Genomic DNA, 20,277 nt, shown 5'->3' with positions numbered 1-20,277 from the left:
ATTTGCGTCGACGAACTATGAACCTATGGACTTGCGGAGCAGCATTCATTCCCGGTTCTCGCGTCGAAGGGATATCTCCTCTCTCTCTCTCCCTAGCAATCGGAATCCTATCGAAGGGATACAACATGCATTCCTGGGATCGACTCTCCCCGTCCCGCCTTGCAGCCGCGCGAACTTTCTCGACATGCATGAGGCCAAATTCCCCCGACCACGCTTGATTCGCCTGGAACTCCTCCACCATTCCTCTCGGCAGATCGGTGGAGGGGCGCGAGGTGAGGTGTACACTGCCCAGGCACTAGTCTCGAGTCGCTAGTCGCCCTCGACGTGCATACTCTATACACTATGGACGGGCACGGACGTACGGACATAATACGGATATGCAATGATGCGCAGCAAGTTCAGTGGGACGGGGAGAGAGCTTGTGCGCCCTGAACAGCAAATGGCGTCACAAAAACTCCATTCAATTTGCCCTTCCAAAAAGCAACACGCGAACCTCTATGGATTCTGCTTTCGGCAGTCCGGCCTTTTGGTCTTGTCTTCCGTTCTTTCGTCCTCGCCCCCAAGATTGCAACCCACCCAGTTAGTACCGATCATATCCAGAAGTGCGGGCATAGTCGGTGCCGGATGAGCCTGACGAGTCGTGCTCGGTACCCAGCCAGCCCGATGTCCAGCGGCTGCTAGTCCGTCGTGCGCCGTGGCGGCTGCCCAGGTCCTCGTCGTCGACCACGTCAAAGGAGTTCTCACTGGGATCCTTCCGCAGCGGGGCGCCATAGGCCAGCTCATCTGTCTCCGGATCATCGCGACGCATGGCCTGCTCCTCGCGGCTCAAGGCGGACCGCAGGAAATCCAACACCTCCCGCTGGCTGGAAATATACTGTGCTTTCTCGGTGCCAGACATACTTTCCAACTTTTGCTGGAGAAGAGTGCCACTGGCCGAGAGCTCCTCCTCCCGTGTTTCACGTGACTTCCCGGAGGAGGCGACGGATCCCAGGGCAGAGCTGAGGACCGAGTACCAATCGTTGGCCGCTGCAGGTGCGCCTGGTCCCGCGGCGATAGGGATATTGAACCGCGACAGCAAGGACTGGGCATAGGCAGCGGGTCCCGAGGGTGGCGGTGGCGCCGGCCGTTGTGGGGGAAGACCCATGACTTTCTCCCGGATCAACTCAACAGCTTTGTAGAAGTATTGCAACCCCAATGCTTTGGCCTGTTCGTGGGTGCGACCGATCAGCTCCTCGATCTCGCGCTCGTGGTGCGTCAAAAACGGGTCCACGTAGTCCTGGTAGAGCATGCGGGCTCCCTGAGTTTGAGGAAGGACGAGATAGCACATGAAAAAGAGGCGGATCCAGCTATAGAAGGGAAACCTAGATGATCACCGTCAGCGTCCGCACCATCCTGGGTCACTGCATGGTCGAAGCCCTACCACCCGACGATAAACACCGTCCATGATTCTACCAGCAGAATGACCGACAGGACCACCCAGTACATGAGCCATGGTGCGAGTTGGGAGGGATCGGAGGAGCGGAGAGCCTTGTAGGAAGCGAAGATGGGGAAGAGGATGGTGATAACGGAGCTACAGGAGACGCGTTAGCCGGTGGAAGCTAGACGAGTAGCTCAATGAAAGCGCTCGAGGAAGACACCTACGACAACAAGTCCGCAATGATGCCGAACATGATGGCGAAGAACGTGGGAGTCCGGGGAAAGCGAACTTCAAGAGGGGTGGACAATCGGCGGTGGGCGATCAGGCAGCTCCCCCCAACCAGTGGTTGAAGGGCTGCACAGCTTCAAACGGGGGCAATCCGGGTGGGGAGAATCATAGACCTCTCGAGGCTCAAAGAAGCCCAAAGAAAAGAATATTGGGGAAAGTAGCACAACGGCAGCGGAGGGTTGAGAGGACCAAGCTAGACGTGGCGGAGACCAGGCGGATCAGCAGCATCTCAGCTGGAGGAGCATGACCGCCCTCCACTTCGGTCGATCCACGGTTCGCCTTTTGACGTCACGCAGCAACTGACGGATCTCAGACGGTCTCCAAACTCGTCGTTCCCCACGCCCGTGAGGCTAATTATTGCCGCCTCCTGCAGTGTCTATAAGTTTTGCCTCTGTACTACTTACACCCGAACCTTGAGATCGACAATCGACGTGCCACTGGCTGGGGCCCAAGACTCGGCCCAATTACCCGATGCCCAAGGTGCCTGCATGACTCCTGCGATCTTCTTTCCTTTCCACCGTTTGTGCCTTTCTCGTTTCACAAGTCTGAAATCAGTGAATGTCTGCCGAATCCCTGGTACATATTACTGTTCCCCCAGCGTGTTCGCGATTCCACAGCCCTTCCCCACTTCGGTCTTGGAGCTTCTTGGAAACCTCGGAACTAAACAATGTGCATCGCGCTGATCTCAACCGCTCACCCGTCATATTCGTTAATCATCATCGACAACAGAGATGTACGTGGTCACCCTGGAACGAGTCTGGATATGGTTGAGAGACTAATTGCCACTTAGGAATTCCTGCGACGACCAACTTCCGCGCCGGACTGGTGGCCGGAGCCAGCATCGTATGTCCTCGGCTCACGCGACTTGGCGCGGGCCACGCATGGCACCTGGATGGGCGTCACCAAACAGGGCAAAGTAGCGGTGCTCACCAACTACCGCGAAGATAAATGCGCCGAAGCCGTCGGGCTACATAGCCGTGGCCGAATTGTCAATAGCTGGCTGACCAGTCCTCCCAGCGAGGGTCAGACCACCCACAGCTTTGTGCAGGCGATGGTCGCCAGCCCGGAAGCCAAGCAAGTCGGGGGCTTTAGCCTGGTTTGTGGCCGGGTCAACGAACCCTTGGCCATTGTCTCCAACCGTTCATCCGACATGGACCAGATCACATGGGTAGCCGCCGAGAAGAATCAAACCCGTGGGCTTAGCAACACCAGTGTCGATGACCGCACATGGCCAAAGATCCTGGACGGTGAAAGGCTCATGCAGAGTGCTATCGAAGAACATGTACAAGCCCAAGAGGGTGAGGAGACCCTGCTACAGCGTCTCCTCCAGGTGCTCAGCACCGACACCCTGCCACGACTGCCAGAAGGCACCGGTGTCGAGACTTACATTCAACAGCTACGAAAGAGCATCTTTGTTCCACTCATTGGAGCCGACGAGGACGCCAATCAAGTCGCAGAAGAAATCGCCGCCGCCCATGTTGAGGACGAGATGCAGCAGCCCCACACAAATGGGGCCCTGGGCCAGAACTATTCTTCCGGGCCGTACGGGACTCAGAAGCAGACTATCCTTCTAGCTCGGCCTGACGGTCGAGTCCGGTATTTTGAGCGGACCCTTTACGACCATCACGCGAAGGCCGTGCCTATCGGGCAAGGCGATCGATCCTTCGAGTTCCACATCGAACAATAGCAACTAGCCAGCCACGATGGAGCAGCACAGCGGCGACCGTGGCTAAAGAGTAGACTTTGACGTGCTATGATCATAACGACATGTGCATCGCATCGGGGGCGACTCGGCGAGGAGCCCACATGGACTTTCCTGCTGCTTGGTTCTGATAAATGGACTTGGACCCGCCTCCAAGTGGTGTACGGAGTAATTGACCTACATTCCACTCATCACATATTGTATATGTTTATATGACCTTGAGTATTCGCCCATTCGGGTCAAGCATTAGTGCACTTAATTCACCGGCTGCGGTGATGAACGCTCCGCCTCGTTTCAGCTAGATAGTAACTCATTTACCCGCGGCGGTTTTCTCTCCTTGCGTCTCGGCGTTCTCCCGAAGAGGGATGGCCGAGCCCACTGCCCCTGGACCGGAATAATTTCCTGGCATTCTTCCACTTATTGCTCGTCGCCAGAAAAGCGCATCGTGAAATGACCCTGAACCCTTGTGGACCATGTGTCGAATAAACTCGACTCCACGTCGGCCCCCACAGTCTAACAGACATCCCACAAAAACCCCTGGCACCTGCGCTAGCCTGTTTTATGTCCAACCTGCTCGAAACTGGTCAATGTGAATTAGATTAACGTACGGTCAAATCAGTTCCAGGCCGTTCGCGCTGGATCCAATGGTCCCTAGCGCATGACTGACGCTTGTCCAGCCGAGCCATCGTGGCGGAAGAACTATCTATTCATTGATTGCCTTCAGGGTCAACCCCCACGATGCCTCACTCCACGGTAGGCAGAGAGGAGTGGTGACGGTAACCTTGTCTGAGAGGCCCTCGAATGACGAACCCACCTCGTGTATCAGATGCTTGATTAGCCTTGACCCAGCCCAGTGGCCGATCCTGCTGGCGCTTTCCCCCTCCTTCTAATATGGAGACCTATATAATGAGCGAGATCCTGGCATCTCTTTTCCCTTCGCTGCTTTCTCTCTCTTGCTAACCTTCCTTTCGTTTAAGCTTCAAGACTGGTTTCTTGATTCTTTCCTTCTTTTCACCCTACGGGTTTTCCCATTCTTTCATTCGACAAGCTCGATAGTCATTCTCTTTTTCTATCATCCACAATGAAGTTCACCAACATGGTTCTGGCCGCTAGCGCAGCTAACATGGCCGTTGCTTACCCGCGTGGTCGGGATATTGTTTCTAACAAGCGCAGCGTTGAGAAAAAGCGCTCTACTGGTTTCACTTGTATGGAATTGCCATGACAAATCACTACAGGAAAGTTCGTGATGCTAATCGTGAGTAGGGGTCGGTGTCAGCGAGTCTGGTGCCGAGTTCGGTGAGGGCAGCATCCCTGGTACTCTGGGCACCAGCTACATCTGGCCCGAGACTTCGAAGATCCAGGTGCTGCGTGATGCTGGCATGAACATCTTCCGTGTTCCTTTCTTGATGGAGCGTCTGGTTCCCACTAGCATGACTAGCACTCCCGACTCAACCTATTTGGCCGATCTGAAGTCTGTATGTGATATATCCGCTTGGAAAGATTTATTGATAATCGAACGTCGCTGCTAATGTGCACTCCACAACAGACGGTAAAGTTCATCACCGACAGCGGTGCCTATGCGGTCCTCGACCCCCATAACTATGGCCGATAGTACGACACCTCAATCTCTCTTTCGTATACTTCAGCCGTGATATTGACCCATCACACAGCTCTGGCAGTATCATCACCTCGACCGATAATTTCAAGGCCTGGTGGAAGACTGTCGCTACTGAGTTTGCTTCCAACGAGAAGGTTATTTTCGATACTAGTAAGTGAGACATGTCCAGTGCTTAGCCTAGTTGATGAGAAACTTACACGTCGCGTCTAGACAACGAATATCACGATATGGACCAGACTCTGGTTCTCAACCTGAACCAGGCCGCCATTGACGGCATTCGTGCCGCTGGTGCCACCACCCAGTACATCTTCGTCGAGGGCAATGCCTATACCGGCGCCTGGTCCTGGACCAGCAACAACGACAACATGAAAGACTTGACCGACCCCCAGGACAAGATCGTCTACGAAATGCACCAGTACCTCGACTCCGACAGCTCCGGCACTTCGGAGACCTGCGTCAGCAGCACCATCGGCAAGGAGCGCCTCGAGTCAGCCACCACCTGGCTGAAGAACAACGACAAGAAGGGCTTCATCGGCGAGTTCGCCGGCGGCGTCAACTCGGACTGTGAGGCTGCCGTCGAGGGCATGCTGTCCTACATGTCCGACAACAGTGACGTCTGGATGGGCGCCGAGTGGTGGGCTGCCGGTCCCTGGTGGGGAACATACATGTACTCACTCGAGCCGACTACTGGTCCCGCGTACTCGACCTACCTGCCTATCCTGGAGAAGTACTTCGTGAGCGGCTCGTCCTCGTCTACCACCAAGGCCGCGACTACCACCACCTCCGCCGCCCAGGAAACCACCACCACCACCACCCCCAATACCCAGGTCCAGGCCTCCAGTCCTCCCACCGAGTCTGCCAGCTCTTCCAGCGCCCCCGCTGGAGCCGTCACGACCACTATCAGTGTGCCCGCCTCCTCCCCGACCACCTTCGTCAGTGTGCCCGCCTCCTCCCCAACCACCTTCGTCAGTGTGCCCTCGCCCGCGACCACCCAGTCATCCACCAGCATCGCCGTTCCCTCTTCCAGCAGCGGCACTGTCGCCCGCTACTACCAATGCGGTGGTCTGAGCTGGACCGGTGCAACTTCCTGCGAGAGTGGGCTGGCCTGCGTCGTGCAGAACCCTTACTACCACCAGTGCCTGTAAACAGGGAAGTGGGAACTAGGAGGGAACTGGTTTTAAGCCCCGGTTCTGATGTGGAGACAGGAGCTAGATAAAAGGGGACTTGCCCATATACTGACTCGTTGGATTGATGGTTGCCTCTCCTGCTTTGAAGCCTTTATTTCTACTTCGCTTGTATACATTTGACTTCGATTCTACTATTTACATTTACCTTTATCTTCTTACTTCTCAATACCTTTTTTTTCAACACGATGTGCAGTATATGAATCCACATCAGATGAACAAAATAAGGCTTTGGGGGTCGTTCCGCTATTTCGACCAGTGCGTGAACATAGAACCGCAAACCCCTGTTTACCAAGTCAGATACCCATTCCCATTCCGCCTAAACCCTCTTCAAGCAGGAGCCTCCGGGGCAACTAGTCCGCTTTTACTCGTCGTGGCATTCTAGAAGGGTTCAGATCCCTGTAAACTTAGCATCTTGGCATTTCCACTACTCTTTATATGACCTCATCACTCAGGCTTCATTTTTTCAGTGCTGTGCCAGATCCTTTCTATCCGTTATCCAATCCATGGTTGGACTGGCATTTTATCCACTCACCGGGAAAGGGCCGCTTCTCCACAGCGCGCTCTACGCGGGGCGGCTCAGACTCCACCCAGTAGGGCTTTCTGGTGCACGTGAGGGGCAGCCTCCGAACAGGGAGGGTTCCACTGGTACTCATCAAGTATAGCCGGATTCAGCCAGATACAAATGAGGGAAAAGGGCAATTTTGCTTGTATGAAGAGAGTCCTTCGAAGCATCTGTCGGGCGTATACCTACTGCTGTTACAGAGGTGACTCAGGACTCCGACTGTACTGTATGGTAGGTAGATTGGGGTTTGGGGGTTTGAAGGATGTATTCAGGGTGTGGTGGAGATGAATAAGAATGGTGGGAATATATTTTACATTCATTATAGAATATGTCAAATCGTAGTCGTCGTATCAAAGCTCCACTGTCTCTAATGAGCCAGGAGGAAACCACACCAAAATAAGGCGATCATGCAACCGAGGCCAACATGTAGGTCCCAGGTCAAGGACAGAGCAGGAAATAAGCCTCTCGTTCAAATTGCCGCCAATATCCAAAAGATCCAATGAGATATCTTTTCCCATATTTTTCGCTCTCCAGGTTCAAGAAAGAGTGTTTCACAAATCGTCCGCCTGGTGCATGCGGACGGTCAACAGATCCGCCGGGCAGCTGGTCAGAGTCAAGCCCCAACGAATCTTCCGGCCAGCATTGACGTCCTCAATCTGGTCGAAGCGCTGAAGCAGACGGACCAGCACATAACCGGCCTCGGTGAGCGCGAACTGCTGGCCAATGCAGATGCGCGGGCCACCGTTGAACGGAACGTACTCCCAGCCCACCTTGCGGTTCAGCCAGCGGTCCGGCTTGAACTGCTCGGCGTCTGGACCCCAAATATCCTTGCGGCGGTGCATGACGTGAGTGCTGTACACAACAGACTGGCCCTTCTTGATGTACACGGGTGACTGGCCGTCTGGGCCGCCACCGCGCGGAATAGTAGTGTCGCGGGTGGCGGAGCGGCGGTTAAATGGAACTACGGGGAACAGGCGGAGCGACTCATTCATGCAGTACTGCAGGTACTGACAAGACTTGAGCGTGGCAAAGGTGATGTTCTGCGGGTTCGAGTAGGTGCCGAAGGTCTCGATGATTGTTTCGCGCAGCTTCTTGAACACATCGGGGTTGCGCGCAAGCATCAGGACGGTCCAGCTAAGCAGGGAGGCGGTGGTGTCGCGGCCGGCGAGGAGGATGTTCAGCAGCTGCGAGCGCAGCTCAATCGGATCGCGGGTGACGGAAACTAGGGCCTCTAGAAAAACGTATTTCTGGGACTTCTCTTCCTCGACGGGGGCCTTTCCGCTCTGCACAGACTTCAGCGCGTTGTTGACCACGCGGTCCACAAAGTCGTGAACCTGCTTATCCGAGTGCCGAGTTTCCTTGTTGTTCACGATGAAGGCGAGCTTCTCGAAGCGGCTACGCTGGGCGCAGACCCACTGCGATTTGTCGAAGAAGTAGGCGAACGAGTCCTCGGGTCGCTGAAGGCCCTGAACGGCACCCAATTGGCTCTCCACGCTCTCGCCAAATAGGAATTCCGTGGCGGAGTCGATGGTCAGCCGGAAGAAGATCGACTGGAGGTCTGTTGCGGCTGTCCACCCATTCGCAGCAAGGGGCAGGGCCTGCATCGCTTTCTGCACATGTTCTTCCTCTAGCTCGAGTTGGCTAATCTGTTCACGAGTAAACTGCGGGCGCAGCAAGCCACGGGATCGGGTCCATTCCTCTCCATCGGCGGTAAACTAAAAGATTGCGCGTCAGTATCGTCCCTGATCGTCCAAGCTCTCATAGATATTCATGTGACCCACGATTCCAGTGCCGAGCAGCGGGTGCATGCTATGACGGCGCACCTCGCCCAGCTCAAAGTCCTTAAATTGCGTGGCCAGCACGGCCTGGACATTCTTCGGATCAATTGTGAACACCAAGTTGCGGCCCAGGTTGCGCAGCACGAAGGTGGTGACGTAGCGGCCCTCCTGGTCGCTCACGATCTCAACGCGGCGTGCTGACAGCTCCGGAAGGACTTTCTCCTTGTCGGCCGCCAGTGTCTGCTTCAGATTACCGATACCGATGGGATCCTTGCAGGGGAACAATGGCAGGCTGCTACAGCCCAGTTCGCGAGCCTTGCGCGAGTGTTGCCAGGAAGCAAGCGCCATGCGGATGAGCTGCAGAACCACGGCCGCGGCCGTGAAGCCCAGGACGAAGGTGTAGGTCATGGTCGCGAGGCGGCGGCAGTAGGAGGGATGTCCATCGTCAAAACGAAAGGAAGATGCGGTGGAATTATATACGAAACCGCGGTCAGGATAGGGCCTGGGGCCTCGGTTGCGAGGCCGGACTCGTCACCGACTCATAGACGACGGCAGGTGGGGAACAAGACAGGACCCTCCGTGGCGGGCGGCCAATGAGGGGAGCGCTAGAGGTAAGTAACGATCGAGGGCGTCGGACTTCGCACGGTTTCGAATCCCTCAGCCGATCTGATCGGCTGCCGGCTTTCCTCGGTGGGTGAGACGCCTCCGTTGCTTGTGCCTTCGGTCTAGCGTTTGGTCGGGGAGCACTTTCAGCTGCGGATCCCCCCTTTCCTCTGTGGTCTCTAGCGCGGGATAGCAAGGCCCCACCACCAGAACAAAGAAGTCAACACCGAAGGAGGAACATTCAGAGTTTCGCAAGGGTCCAGAGACTTCAGAGGATGCCCCCTCTCGTTGCACAAGTGTCTGAGCGGTGCTCACGGAAATCCGAGATTTCCCCCGACGGAGCACAAGCTGGTCACAAGCACCAGCATCAGCCCTGCTGGTCGTCTTCTGTCGTCATCTTGCAGGAGGGGTTAGCCGCGGCGCTGACTGTGTAGGGCATAACTTTCGTCATCCATGAAGAGTCAAATAAACTTGATGTCAGCTGCGCTACATCTTTCCCAGGAAGGTTCCCCCCGGCCTTTGGCGGTATTCTGAAATCATAAGATCTTCCATTCTTTTCTGCCGGCAAATTCGTAGTCACACAAATATATACGCATTCTCTGAGTACGTCGTGCACACCGAGTAACGCCGAATCAAGTAGCGATCCCGAGCCCGAGTCTGGAGATGAGTCTAAGGATGTTTTTAGTACCGGAAGACAAAGAGTAGCATCTTCTATTCGCACACTGCCCCTAGGAGACCGAGTGTCTCGACATCTCTCGGCTTCAATAGTGACCATATAGCCTTGGGATAAAGCGCGGGGATACTGGAATGGTTGAGCGGCCTCTCGCTGATGGTGCTTAGTTTGCTGATTATTTTACTTTATGTAAAGGCAAGTGCGATCTGGTAGAATGGTTCTTCTGGCTCTCTAATCGAAAGGAGACGGTCCGCTTGGAAGGTGTCCTTCTTCTAGCGATGTAACTAGCGACGGGGACAAAGACTAGGAGCGGGTCTAGTGCTCCTCCTTTCTACTAGCTAGTAGCAATCACCGGTAGCTACCCTAGGGCTCCCCTAAACCATCGCTAGCGAGAGCTTCTATCAAGGTGAATTTATGATCCGAATAGCGGATCATCCTCGACTTTCCAATTAAACACGACCGTATTCCATAAAATCGTTTCTAGGCAAGAAGTCGTTTAAGAACCTCCCTTCCCTAGATCATCTCCGATGTTCCCCTTTCCCTCCTATATTCAACTCGAATGCGATTATATGACCAATTCGCTGTGCTTCGAAGGCTGCAGAGAGGCGAGCGTGTTGACGGTGAGAGTTCTCTGCCTGCGCCCATGTATGAGATGTAGACTGTGCACTGCAATATGACTTGGTGTATTCTATATGGGCATGTCACGAGGTGTTTGCATCATCCTTAGTAATCGTCCTCATGCTTATCGATAGTACCCCGCTTGCTTTCGGTCCATTGAGTCTACCAAGTTGGATCAACCACGAATCGTTGTCTTTTCGCGATTGAATCTTTTTCTAATCGACATGCCTCTACCCTGCCAAGTAGATAATCGTGACATGCATGTTGTAGAATAAAGGGGGTTCCCTCACCTGTCTCTTACTGGATCGACGTTCTGTTTATTTGATGTTTCTTTTGGTGGTTGGCTAGGCGTTGATAGAGGATGTAGTAGGCGGTAGATCTCGGCGGTGGGTGATATCTGCGGGCTGGCCTGCCGAGGTCGCAAATATCCGATTACTGATCCGCTTGCACCGTGGTCATCCTCGACATGCTTTTCCATGGACTCGATACGTCGACACTCATGACCTCTTCCTCGATCAATTAAGAATTGACCTGTAGTTCCCCTTCAGCTTCCTTACCCGGCCGGACCAATGCCGGGATCCAACCACTCCCCGTCCGACCTCCCGCTATCGGAGACCCTCTCTGCGCGATCTTATCTCGAGCTCGCCCGCCAGGGATTTCAGCTCCAGCTCCAGCCCGAAGACCATACACCACCGAGCATCCTGGAATCGCCGCTCTTAGAGGCCCCAATCGAGAGCGAGAGCAAGTCGGGCCCACGCCTGCGGCCTCGCGAACGTCGGCCAGTCCGGAAGGATTCAGAGAAGACCGAAACAGCACCCGATGATCGCCCTGCGCGAAAACGAGGCCGACCTAGGCTGGAAACTGCCAAGGATGCGGCTGCAATTGAGGTAAGCATTTGCAACTGCTAGATAGGGTAGGAGTACGGGAAGGGGGCGTGAGGCTGAATCGATCAATGCGCTTGTGCTGACCTCCGGAATTTAGGAACGCCGCTTGCAAATCAGACGGGCACAGCGCACCTACCGGCAGAAGAAGGAGGCGACCATTCAGACGCTGAAGACCCGCGTCGAGCTGCTCGAGCAGACCCTACAGAATGTGTCAGATCTCCTCGTGTCGGTTGACGACGACGTAGTCAGCAGCCGTACGGGACACAGTGACCTCTCTCGCGCGAGACAGCTGGTGCTAGCGGAGATTGACAGGGCTCGGGAACTTCCCGCAGACAGCAGCCACCAACTTGGACAGACTCCGGGGTCGTTGCCTGATGTCTTTGGGTATCAAGTCGCGCTTGCTAGGAGAGATATTCACGGTGAAACATCGTCTTGCAAACATGTCCACGAGAAAAGCAACCCGACACATCCCCACCCACGATCCCCGTCCCCTCTCCTCAACCGTCTCTTCCCCTCAACAACCATCTACACCTACAGCTACCAAGAATCTGATCTGTCTAGGCGCCTGCAGCGCTTCTGTCTGGAACATACCTACCGCTGGCTCGCAGATGCACACTCCGACCCTACCCTCATGAGCCGCGTCTTCGGACTACTGCCATGCATCCAAGATATGCCGGGAGTGCGGCGCAACTTCCGGCGCGTGCTGCAAACCGAGATCGGCGGGCCACTGGAAGTAAACAAACTACCGTTTTATACACTCGGCGGCGCAGGCACGCATTTCCCGCGCTCTGGCACAGATGGCCGGCCCGTTTATCCAGAGAACTCAAGGCGACCTGGTAAGATTTTAAGAAGGCTGGCGAGGATCTTGCGGAGGGGCGGTATCTCCGATTGGGATGAAGATTGGAGTGGAGATCTGGAGCCTGATCTTGGCGACGAACAGGGCGAGGAAGTACGATCCATGAGTGAGGATGATCGCCTGCGCGCATTGGATCTGGAGGGCGAGTGGTTTGACTGCCACGACGTCCAAGGGTACCTCGAACACTGTGGTATCATCGCGGATGGCTCGTCGTTGTGGGTGGAGGTTCCAGCTGCGACAGTTGATGCTCTCTATAGCCCATCGCCGGGCCGTGCTTCAGATTATTCTGCATCGCAATTCTATGTGTCCCCTGGGGAGCTCTCCTCAAGTGACATCAGCGAGCCGCAGTATCTGGGGCAGTCGACGCATATCCTAGATGTTGAAAGCTTCTTCGATTGTGAGTGTGGGCGCCATCCGGCATTTTCGATTAACCTCAGTCACCGGCTAAAACCATCCCTAGTACTTCTCGCCAATTTCAGAATCCTCGGTCGAGCCCCGGGTTTCCGACTGTGGGACGTAGACGCCGCGCTTCGCACGGCGATTCACCGCCGATCCTTTTGAGCCAATCTCGGCGGACAGCACCTGTATAAATAACGAGGTAATGAGCACTGCACATGAGCTACGATGAAACGATCCAGAATCAGTTATAAAGAATGCACTCTTGTCGTTGAATTATTTGTCACTGGGTATATCGCATAGATGTCTGACATGACATAAAAATTATCACCAGATTACTCCAGGACGAGCAAAGCCTTTCAGTAAACGCAGCCCTTCAGCCGATCATTGACGTGATGTGCCTTTCCCTTCCCCTAGCTGGATTGCGTCATGTTTGGTTATTTAGCAGCAGATCTCGCAGCACTCGAAGCAGGCAAGACCGGCGCAACTGTGCATCGGTAAGTTAGTGGCTGTGCATTTGAATCTGCAATCTAGATAAGCAAGAAACTCACATTCCGCAGCAAAGGCCACCGCCGCCACCACCGCGCAGCTGCATGGACATCTCCTCTTGGCTTGCCTAAACACCATATATCAGTTCTGTCTCGCTTTGATTATACTTGTTGAGAACGCGCGCGATTTGGGGTGGACGTACCGGCTGCTCGGAGACGACATTCTGGTTGGTCGAGGGGGCAGCGGGGCTGGAGGGCTGCTGCATGGCGACAGTGTTGGAGTTCCAGGTATTCTCCTGGGCCTGGGCCTCAGCGGGGGCGGACTTGAAGAAGTTGAAGTTGAACATTGCGACGACGTGTTTGAAGGGGATCTATACAGGTTTGTGTCTGAGGGAGAAAGAAAAGAAAGAGCAGATGATTCAAGGGTGCGGGACGGGATTTAAATGAATTTATCCAGATCAGCAGGGCTGAGCAGAAAAGGGGACGCTAATTCGACGATTACGCTTTGCGACGTGGAGGATCGGCTGCTAATTTGTTTGATTACTGTCTCGACTCGGCTAGCGCCACCTAATTATGTGCCGCGCTCGTCTCGTATCGAGGGTCGTGTCGGGGGGAGTGCGCATTCCGTTGAACACCCTGCCACGGGCCCTACTTTCAGGCCGGGCTACTGTTCTGTACCTAGGGCTACACCTGCAGTTAGAGTGCTAAGTTTAGGACTGGACTGATAAGAATGGTGCTGCCTACGGTCCACTACAGCGGCGCTACGACGTCTGGAACAGGGGCACACCGCCACAGAGGAGGCTTGGGTGGCTCCAAGCCTCAAGCACGTACGTGTTGCCGTTTCTATTTTCTACTACCAAGCTCCGGAAGTGAGATTCGGGAACATCTTTTAGAATTTATCGACCTTGGGGAATCCACTTTTCGGCTTCGTTTGTACAGGAAACCCATGGAAAAGTGTGACGGTCCCCATCAGCCCTAACAGTGCGGGAGCAGTGCCAAGACCCTTGGCAACCCACTGGTCAGGCGGGTTGATCGGAATCCATTCGGATCATGGGGCGATGCGCACGCCTCCTGAGTTGTTGAGCTGTCGATTATGCACAGAGCTCACAGCTTTACAGCTTGCCAAGAATGCGTTTGGAGTGCAGCACCGACAGATAGCTTTGCTGGATGTCACTGGTCGTCATCTGTGGAGGTTAGGCTTTAGTCGATCATGGTCAAAAACGCGCGACTATGCTCAGAGCGCTTAGACTCACCCAGCCAAGTGCCATGGTGATCTTCAGCTCTTGCCGCAGGATCTTCATCGCTAGCTCGTCCCCTTCTTGTCCATTATACTATGTTGATGAGCCAGGGGGTTCTGATAAGATTAAGTCGAGGGGAAACCTACAGCTAAGCGAGATTTGGCGGGGGCCTCCAGAGAACCCCAGACTTTGGATGTCCATGCTACATTCGAGTACTGGACCTGAATCAATGAATTGATTCCTGTTCTTGTAGTAAGAAGGGATCTGCCTCAATGGTGAGCTCCAAGCGCGCGCGCCCGCCGATCTCATGTGCTGGTTGGCTGCAGCACCTGTAGACGCCGACATAATGCGACCAGAAACGGCCCGCTTGCCGCAGCTATCCAACTCTCCAGCCGAGCTGCTTCCTCACTTCCTCCCAAACAAGTTCCAGCCAGATCAGCCCCGACAAGTAGCATATCACGCTCGTCCCACCTTCTGGAGCCCTCCCTCCTTTCTCTCTCTTAATATGTGCCCAGTACATTTTTCAAAAGGACCGCGGAGCCGTTCTTTACACCCACCTCGTCTTTCCACGGCTGGTGCTATTAACAATTGCCCACAACAGTGGGGGCTAACTTGCTAGGTAACAGATCGTCGAGAGAAAGGAGCTTCGCAAACCCTGACCTATTTCTAGCCAGAAAGCGTTGATATCACATTCTAGTAGTAAATCCCGGAGTCAGACAGTGGCCTATCTATTCACTGGAACACCAGAGGCCGGCTCATTCAGATACATTTCAAATCTTGAATCTCATGGTTCTGCATTCCGCTAATCAATTGCTAAAACATAATGCTATTCATAAATCATTAAAGCCACTCTCCCAGGAGCTATCAGCCATGATCCAATCAAGAAGTAAATTTTCATCGACATTCACGTCGTTTATAACCCCATCTAAGTCCTTGTCCAATCCCGACACCACTTTTTCAACATATCCTCCTTTATGGGCTCCATCGTCGCCATAACAGCACTGGCTCTCTTCGCCTTCTCAAGGACGTATTTCGGACACTGCTCGTCCACAACAGCCTGGAAGAACGATAGGATACGAGTCTTCTCGGCCTCGGCCTCCTTGGAGAGCTTACCTGGCGTCAGGTTCGCCAGGTGGTCGACCCAGGTGTGGAAGTTCACTTGCCGCGAAGACGAGATACACGATTGCAGGGCATCTGCGAACACGGAGAATTGCATTGGTTGCGGGTGCACAATGTTGTAGAGATGGACGAAGGGTGTACCGGTGTCGCCATCGTGCTTCTCCTGCAGCGTGATGTCAGATACGATGCGCGAGGCTTGATCCACGGGAATCCAGTCGACTTCCGCAATGTCCGAGGGTACCAGGCCGCAAGCCTTGGAGAGGATGGCGAGGGAGTGTATCCAGTCGTGGCTTTCCCATCTGCCACCGTCGCCGATTGTGGTTGGGCCGGCAACTTGGCCGATGCGCAGGATAGAAATGGGAATCTGGAGCTTGGCGCCTGCGGCGGCTAGCAGCCGCTCTGCGATGTGCTTGGATTGCGCGTAGCCGGTGTGCGACGCGGCGCCAGGGCACTTGATAACCTCCTCTGGCACAGGGACGTTTGGGGCCACCGCTTTGGCCCAGCCCGCTACGGTGCTAATGCTGGAGGTGAACACGATGCGGGGCCGGGATGTCGCCTTGTTAGCAATCTCGAGGATTGTGTTGAGACTCTTCAGCATCTCGAGCTTGAAAGATGACACCGACAGGGAGAAGTTGACAGCCCACACATTGTGGATGATCACATTGGCATGGGTTGAGATTTCAGCCAGCTGGCTTTGGGGGAGACCCAAGTTTGGCTGGGAAAGGTCCATCGAAATAAATTGTAGCCGTGCGTCACTAGCATCAACGTCGATGCCAAGTTCTTCGACACGACGTTGGAATGCTGCCTGGCCACTGCCGCCTCTGTCCAAGCATTTGATTCCAGCCACACGAGGATCATCGAGCAAATCCTTGACAATATACGGGCCAAGACGGCCCCGGGAACCAAGCAGCACAACCTTGATATTCTCCGCTGGGAGTTCAGGTTGGGGCTTCAATCCACTGGGCTCAGGTAACTGAGCTACAAACGTCTCCAAAATGTGCTCGACAGTTAAACCCCGCATTCCGGCTTCGTCGGAATCGACTTGCCCAAGGACAGCATCAAGCGTAGCCTTGGCCAGACACTCAATGGAGGGATTCTCAAAGATCGTACGCAACCAAAAGTTGATGGTGTTCTTTTCTTCGTTCATGCGCCGTAACAGACCGAGCCTCAACTTCTGCCCGAGTTCCAGCACGGTGAGCGAGTCCATGGCCTTCGCAACGAAGAAATCGTCGCTTTCTTTCAGCGTGATATCGGGTCGGATGTCGTGCACAATAGAGCCGATGAATCTCTTAGCCTCATCCAGCCAGTGGTTCTCCAGGATCCCAATCTCGCTCTGTTCGTCCGTAGTCCCGTCAATGAATGCGGCCGCAATATACTCGGCGTACAGCGACTCCGTCGGCTTGCGCGAGATGGTTCCCTTGGGGGCTCGGAAGAACCCGAGGTTAGGTTGGCTGAGGACAATTCGCGACCGACGAATCTTGCCAAACTCAGGAGCGTTCGCGTTTGCCTCCATGATCGTGGGCCAGATGGTGTCGATGAATTCCTTCTTGCTCATTCGGTCCACCTGCGGTCCGGATCGCGGCTCAACCAAGAGAAGCACTTCAGGACGACCGTTACCCACCATCAAAGCACCAGCAACGTGGGGGTCGCCGGCCAGCGTCTTCTCCATCGGGATTGGCCACACCTTGTGGCTGCTGGCCAGCACGATAATATCATCGGTGCGTGAATGGAAGCGCCACAAGCCAGGCTTGGACGGGTGGGGAATGAACAAATCCTTGGTCCGCCACTCTTCTTTAATGTCGGGGAAGGTATGTGCGAGAGACCGTTGTCCAATGAACTTCTTGTCTGGGTGTAACACCATCTCATACACGCCCTCGCCTTCATCCACTTCCTGGAAGTCACATTCCTCGGCCGGGTTGGGCTCCAAGTAGTCCCACTCTCCAGGATTGGGGACCAGCATCTGGATCTGGCCCATCTCCAGAGAACCGTACATCTGACAAACATCCGTGATTTCGTCAAGTCGATTTCCAGTACTGTTCGCCAAGGGCCCACCGCTGTAGAGCACGAAATCGAGGTTCTCGGCTTGTTTGAAGGCGGTTGGATCGGTGGTCCATTGTTCGATGATGGATGGGGGCAGATAAAGAGCTCGGACATCCTGCTGCTTCATGATGATATCCACCAAAAAGCCACTTGGGGGCATCATGGGCGGGCCCATAATTACCGCTGCCGTCTGTGAAAAAGCCGGTAAAAGAGTAAATGATTGCACACCAGCCATCTAATACCACTGTTAGCTACTGAAACGTATTCCTCTCGTCACTCATTGGCGGGTGCGCAATATTACATGGTATGGCGGGAAGCAGGAATAGAAACGCCCGGGCGGATCAAAGTGGAATTGCGCCGCGTTCTGCGGTCGTCGCCCTTCCGGCACTGGCACTTTGGGGTCATTGTCGGTGCAAGAAAATGTATGATGGGTGAGATACACCAGCTTGGGCGGGCCTATGAGTTTGCGATTGATTAGAACCGGTTACGCAAATAAAGCAGGAGAGATCATTTCTGTACCTGTCGATCCGGACGAATGTAAGATCAGGCATCTATCATCTTTTATATCGTTCCACGAAGACTGGAAGCGGTACGGTGTGGCTTGCGACCTAAGCAGATCTACCATTGAGGGTACCTGTTTGCAAGACATGGAGGGGTCAAATTTCTGCAAGCTCTTGGCCATTGAGCGCAATACATCTGCGTACAGGAGCGCATTGACGTCTGCCTGCTGCAGGAGGCCGAGGTTGAGGATCGTGGGGTTCCGCGGCGAGATGAACATAGTCTGGGGGGAAAAGGTTACCATGATTAGATCATCGAGCGCAAATCATGGCAAAGATTCATGCGGTTTTTGGCCAGCATACCTTCCATCCACATTTAATAGCTGCCAGCAACAGAATCGAATATCGCAGGTCGGCTGCGCCGATGTAGGCCAGGGTTCTTCGCTTTTTGCTGCCTTTGAGGGTCCGCTCGAGCCACCAGGCCATGTGGTCAACGGCCGTGGCCATTGCTTTCATGGAGACATCCTGGAAGCCACTGGCAACGCTCTCCGACACCGAAATGGAGGCAAACACGCGACTGGGTTCATGGTGGGCGTAATAGTCGATGACGTGGGGTAGCAGGCGTCGGCCCCTATACTCCTCTGCACCCTCGGCCCATGGCTCGGGATCTTTGGAAACAGCCATGTTCGGGACTTGCGGAGAGAGGCTAAGGGGGTTGGAGGCGCGAAGATTGAAAGAATGTTGCTCAGCCTTGCGAGGGGTAGAAGGGGAATGCAAGCTCGAACCGTTTTTTTCCACAGGCTCAATGCATGGCTGTCAGACTGAGATCTGGGCCAGGCTGCTTGAGGGAGAAGGTAGTGACAGGGATTGTTGCGAGAAAAGTCAGTAGCTGCAGTGTCGGGTTGCGCTGCGGGTCAGCACTATAACCTTCCAGGGGGGCGCTAATGCGCGGTTGTGCCGCCCCCCTTCTGCCCCTCCAGAGCCACCATTGAAGACGATAATTGGGGAATAGGGTGGGTTGAACAATGTCAGAGAGATCCGGCGGGACTCACTCCATTGATCGAGGATCGGTTTGTGGCTCCTGCTCGGTGATTGAGAAGTATGACATCAGATGGCTGCCAGAGGTTGTTTGGCCCTCGTCTCTATATCCGGTGTACGGTATGAAGCAGTCTATATGCGAAATTATCCGGATCAGATGTCCTAAAACAGGCTTGCTTCAGCTGCTGATCCTCCTTCCTGCTACGGTACTGGCGTAGCCGTTCACATACGCCCAGTACGCTTCGCAGGGCAATTCTCAAAGCCGCCCACGCCAATAATCTTCTTTGGCAACTCGCTAGCGTGAGGGAATATGGCTCCACCCGAGGGCTGCCCCCGCCCCAAAGACACAAAATTGGATGTTAAAACAGCACTATCTACGGACTACGGAATAGGAAATCCGAGGTTCATATTCGCTATCCGCTGTAAGGTTCAGTGGCTGGTCTCCTGCTATCTCTGGACCACGTCCGCTTTCGGCCCCCGCCTCCTTGCTTGAATCCTCCACGGGATGCAGTGCATTTGCAACCGACACGTGTAGTCTGGCTTCGTGCGGTGGACCTCGAACAAAGTACCATTTCGCCAGGAGTGGCAGGAGGATAGCTCATTCGTGACTGGTCACCCTAGCCGGCCATTGTCTGAATCCTTCCGAACTGCGATAGTTAATTTCCCGCCGAGCCCTATGGCCCCCAGGTAGCACCACTACTCCGTACAGTCGAATGTACTGTGGTTCTCGAACGGTGTGTGGCCATCCGCTGGAACCGGCTTCGGCTTGACGCGAGCCAAAGAACCAGTTCCCAATGCCACTGGATGGCTATTGGCAAGCTCAAGTGGGGGCAATGTGGGGATTTTGGAGTTTCCAAATCCCGCTTTCCTCCCCCCCCCCCCGATAATCCAAAACAGGAGAACGAAAGACGACGGGGCGCTTTCTGAGAAGTCCTGTCCGGTCTCCGTGCTCTGTACTCTGTACTCCTCTGCATCAAGTACAGCCACACGGCCAACGACAGCGGAAGAGATCAAAGTGGACCGGTGCCATTTTCCGCTTCCCCGGGAGATCCTTGCCCTAACTGCCCCGACCGGCGCCCGATGACTGCCCCTCCACGGCAAGCAGGGGCCAGCAAAGGGGCAGTCTTCTCGTCACAGAGATTACCACGATCACCATTCTTCACTCTGTGGGAATCTGCTGTGGCGATCACCCGGACTTTGATTGGAAGAGCCCCAAAGGAAACCGAGGTTATAAATCCTTAAACTGCCATGACCATCAGATTCCCTCCAAACTCA

General features: G+C 54.5%; 7 protein-coding genes across 7 annotated transcripts; 3 read left to right on the top strand and 4 right to left on the bottom strand.

The window, feature by feature from the left end:
• Positions 1-580: 580 nt before the first annotated feature.
• On the bottom strand, positions 581-1,670 carry N7482_002068 (HVA22/TB2/DP1 family protein; the record flags this gene model as incomplete). Its single annotated transcript, XM_056684193.1, has 3 exons — positions 581-1,361; positions 1,421-1,570; positions 1,642-1,670. The coding sequence occupies 3 exons, from the start codon at positions 1,668-1,670 to the stop codon at positions 581-583; spliced, it is 960 nt and encodes a 319-aa protein (XP_056547799.1).
• A 702-nt stretch (positions 1,671-2,372) lies between these two features.
• Positions 2,373-3,392, top strand: N7482_002067 (NRDE family protein; the record flags this gene model as incomplete). Its single annotated transcript, XM_056684192.1, has 2 exons — positions 2,373-2,438; positions 2,496-3,392. The coding sequence occupies 2 exons, from the start codon at positions 2,373-2,375 to the stop codon at positions 3,390-3,392; spliced, it is 963 nt and encodes a 320-aa protein (XP_056547798.1).
• Positions 3,393-4,488: 1,096 nt separating this feature from the next.
• On the top strand, positions 4,489-6,170 carry egl3 (putative extracellular endoglucanase/cellulase; the record flags this gene model as incomplete). The annotated part of the gene is made up of 5 exons (XM_056684191.1): positions 4,489-4,612; positions 4,671-4,882; positions 4,954-5,018; positions 5,078-5,175; positions 5,236-6,170. The coding sequence occupies 5 exons, from the start codon at positions 4,489-4,491 to the stop codon at positions 6,168-6,170; spliced, it is 1,434 nt and encodes a 477-aa protein (XP_056547797.1).
• A 1,155-nt stretch (positions 6,171-7,325) lies between these two features.
• On the bottom strand, positions 7,326-8,960 carry N7482_002065 (cytochrome P450; the record flags this gene model as incomplete). The annotated part of the gene is made up of 2 exons (XM_056684190.1): positions 7,326-8,489; positions 8,556-8,960. 2 exons carry the CDS (start codon positions 8,958-8,960, stop codon positions 7,326-7,328), a joined length of 1,569 nt encoding a protein of 522 aa, XP_056547796.1.
• Positions 8,961-11,015: 2,055 nt separating this feature from the next.
• On the top strand, positions 11,016-12,747 carry N7482_002064 (uncharacterized protein; the record flags this gene model as incomplete). The annotated part of the gene is made up of 2 exons (XM_056684189.1): positions 11,016-11,333; positions 11,428-12,747. 2 exons carry the CDS (start codon positions 11,016-11,018, stop codon positions 12,745-12,747), a joined length of 1,638 nt encoding a protein of 545 aa, XP_056547795.1.
• Positions 12,748-13,023: 276 nt separating this feature from the next.
• Positions 13,024-13,417, bottom strand: N7482_002063 (uncharacterized protein; the record flags this gene model as incomplete). The annotated part of the gene is made up of 3 exons (XM_056684188.1): positions 13,024-13,069; positions 13,134-13,198; positions 13,274-13,417. 3 exons carry the CDS (start codon positions 13,415-13,417, stop codon positions 13,024-13,026), a joined length of 255 nt encoding a protein of 84 aa, XP_056547794.1.
• A 1,816-nt stretch (positions 13,418-15,233) lies between these two features.
• On the bottom strand, positions 15,234-18,648 carry N7482_002062 (uncharacterized protein; the record flags this gene model as incomplete). The annotated part of the gene is made up of 4 exons (XM_056684187.1): positions 15,234-17,702; positions 17,769-17,923; positions 17,987-18,248; positions 18,328-18,648. The coding sequence occupies 4 exons, from the start codon at positions 18,646-18,648 to the stop codon at positions 15,234-15,236; spliced, it is 3,207 nt and encodes a 1,068-aa protein (XP_056547793.1).
• Positions 18,649-20,277: the final 1,629 nt, after the last annotated feature.

The sequence above is a fragment of the Penicillium canariense genome (assembly GCF_028826845.1).
Source record: "Penicillium canariense strain IBT 26290 chromosome Unknown utg000001l_segment0_segment0, whole genome shotgun sequence".
Lineage (NCBI taxonomy): Eukaryota > Fungi > Ascomycota > Eurotiomycetes > Eurotiales > Aspergillaceae > Penicillium > Penicillium canariense.
Note: the sequence above shows the minus strand (reverse complement) of the source record. Positions and strands in the feature narration are given on the sequence as shown.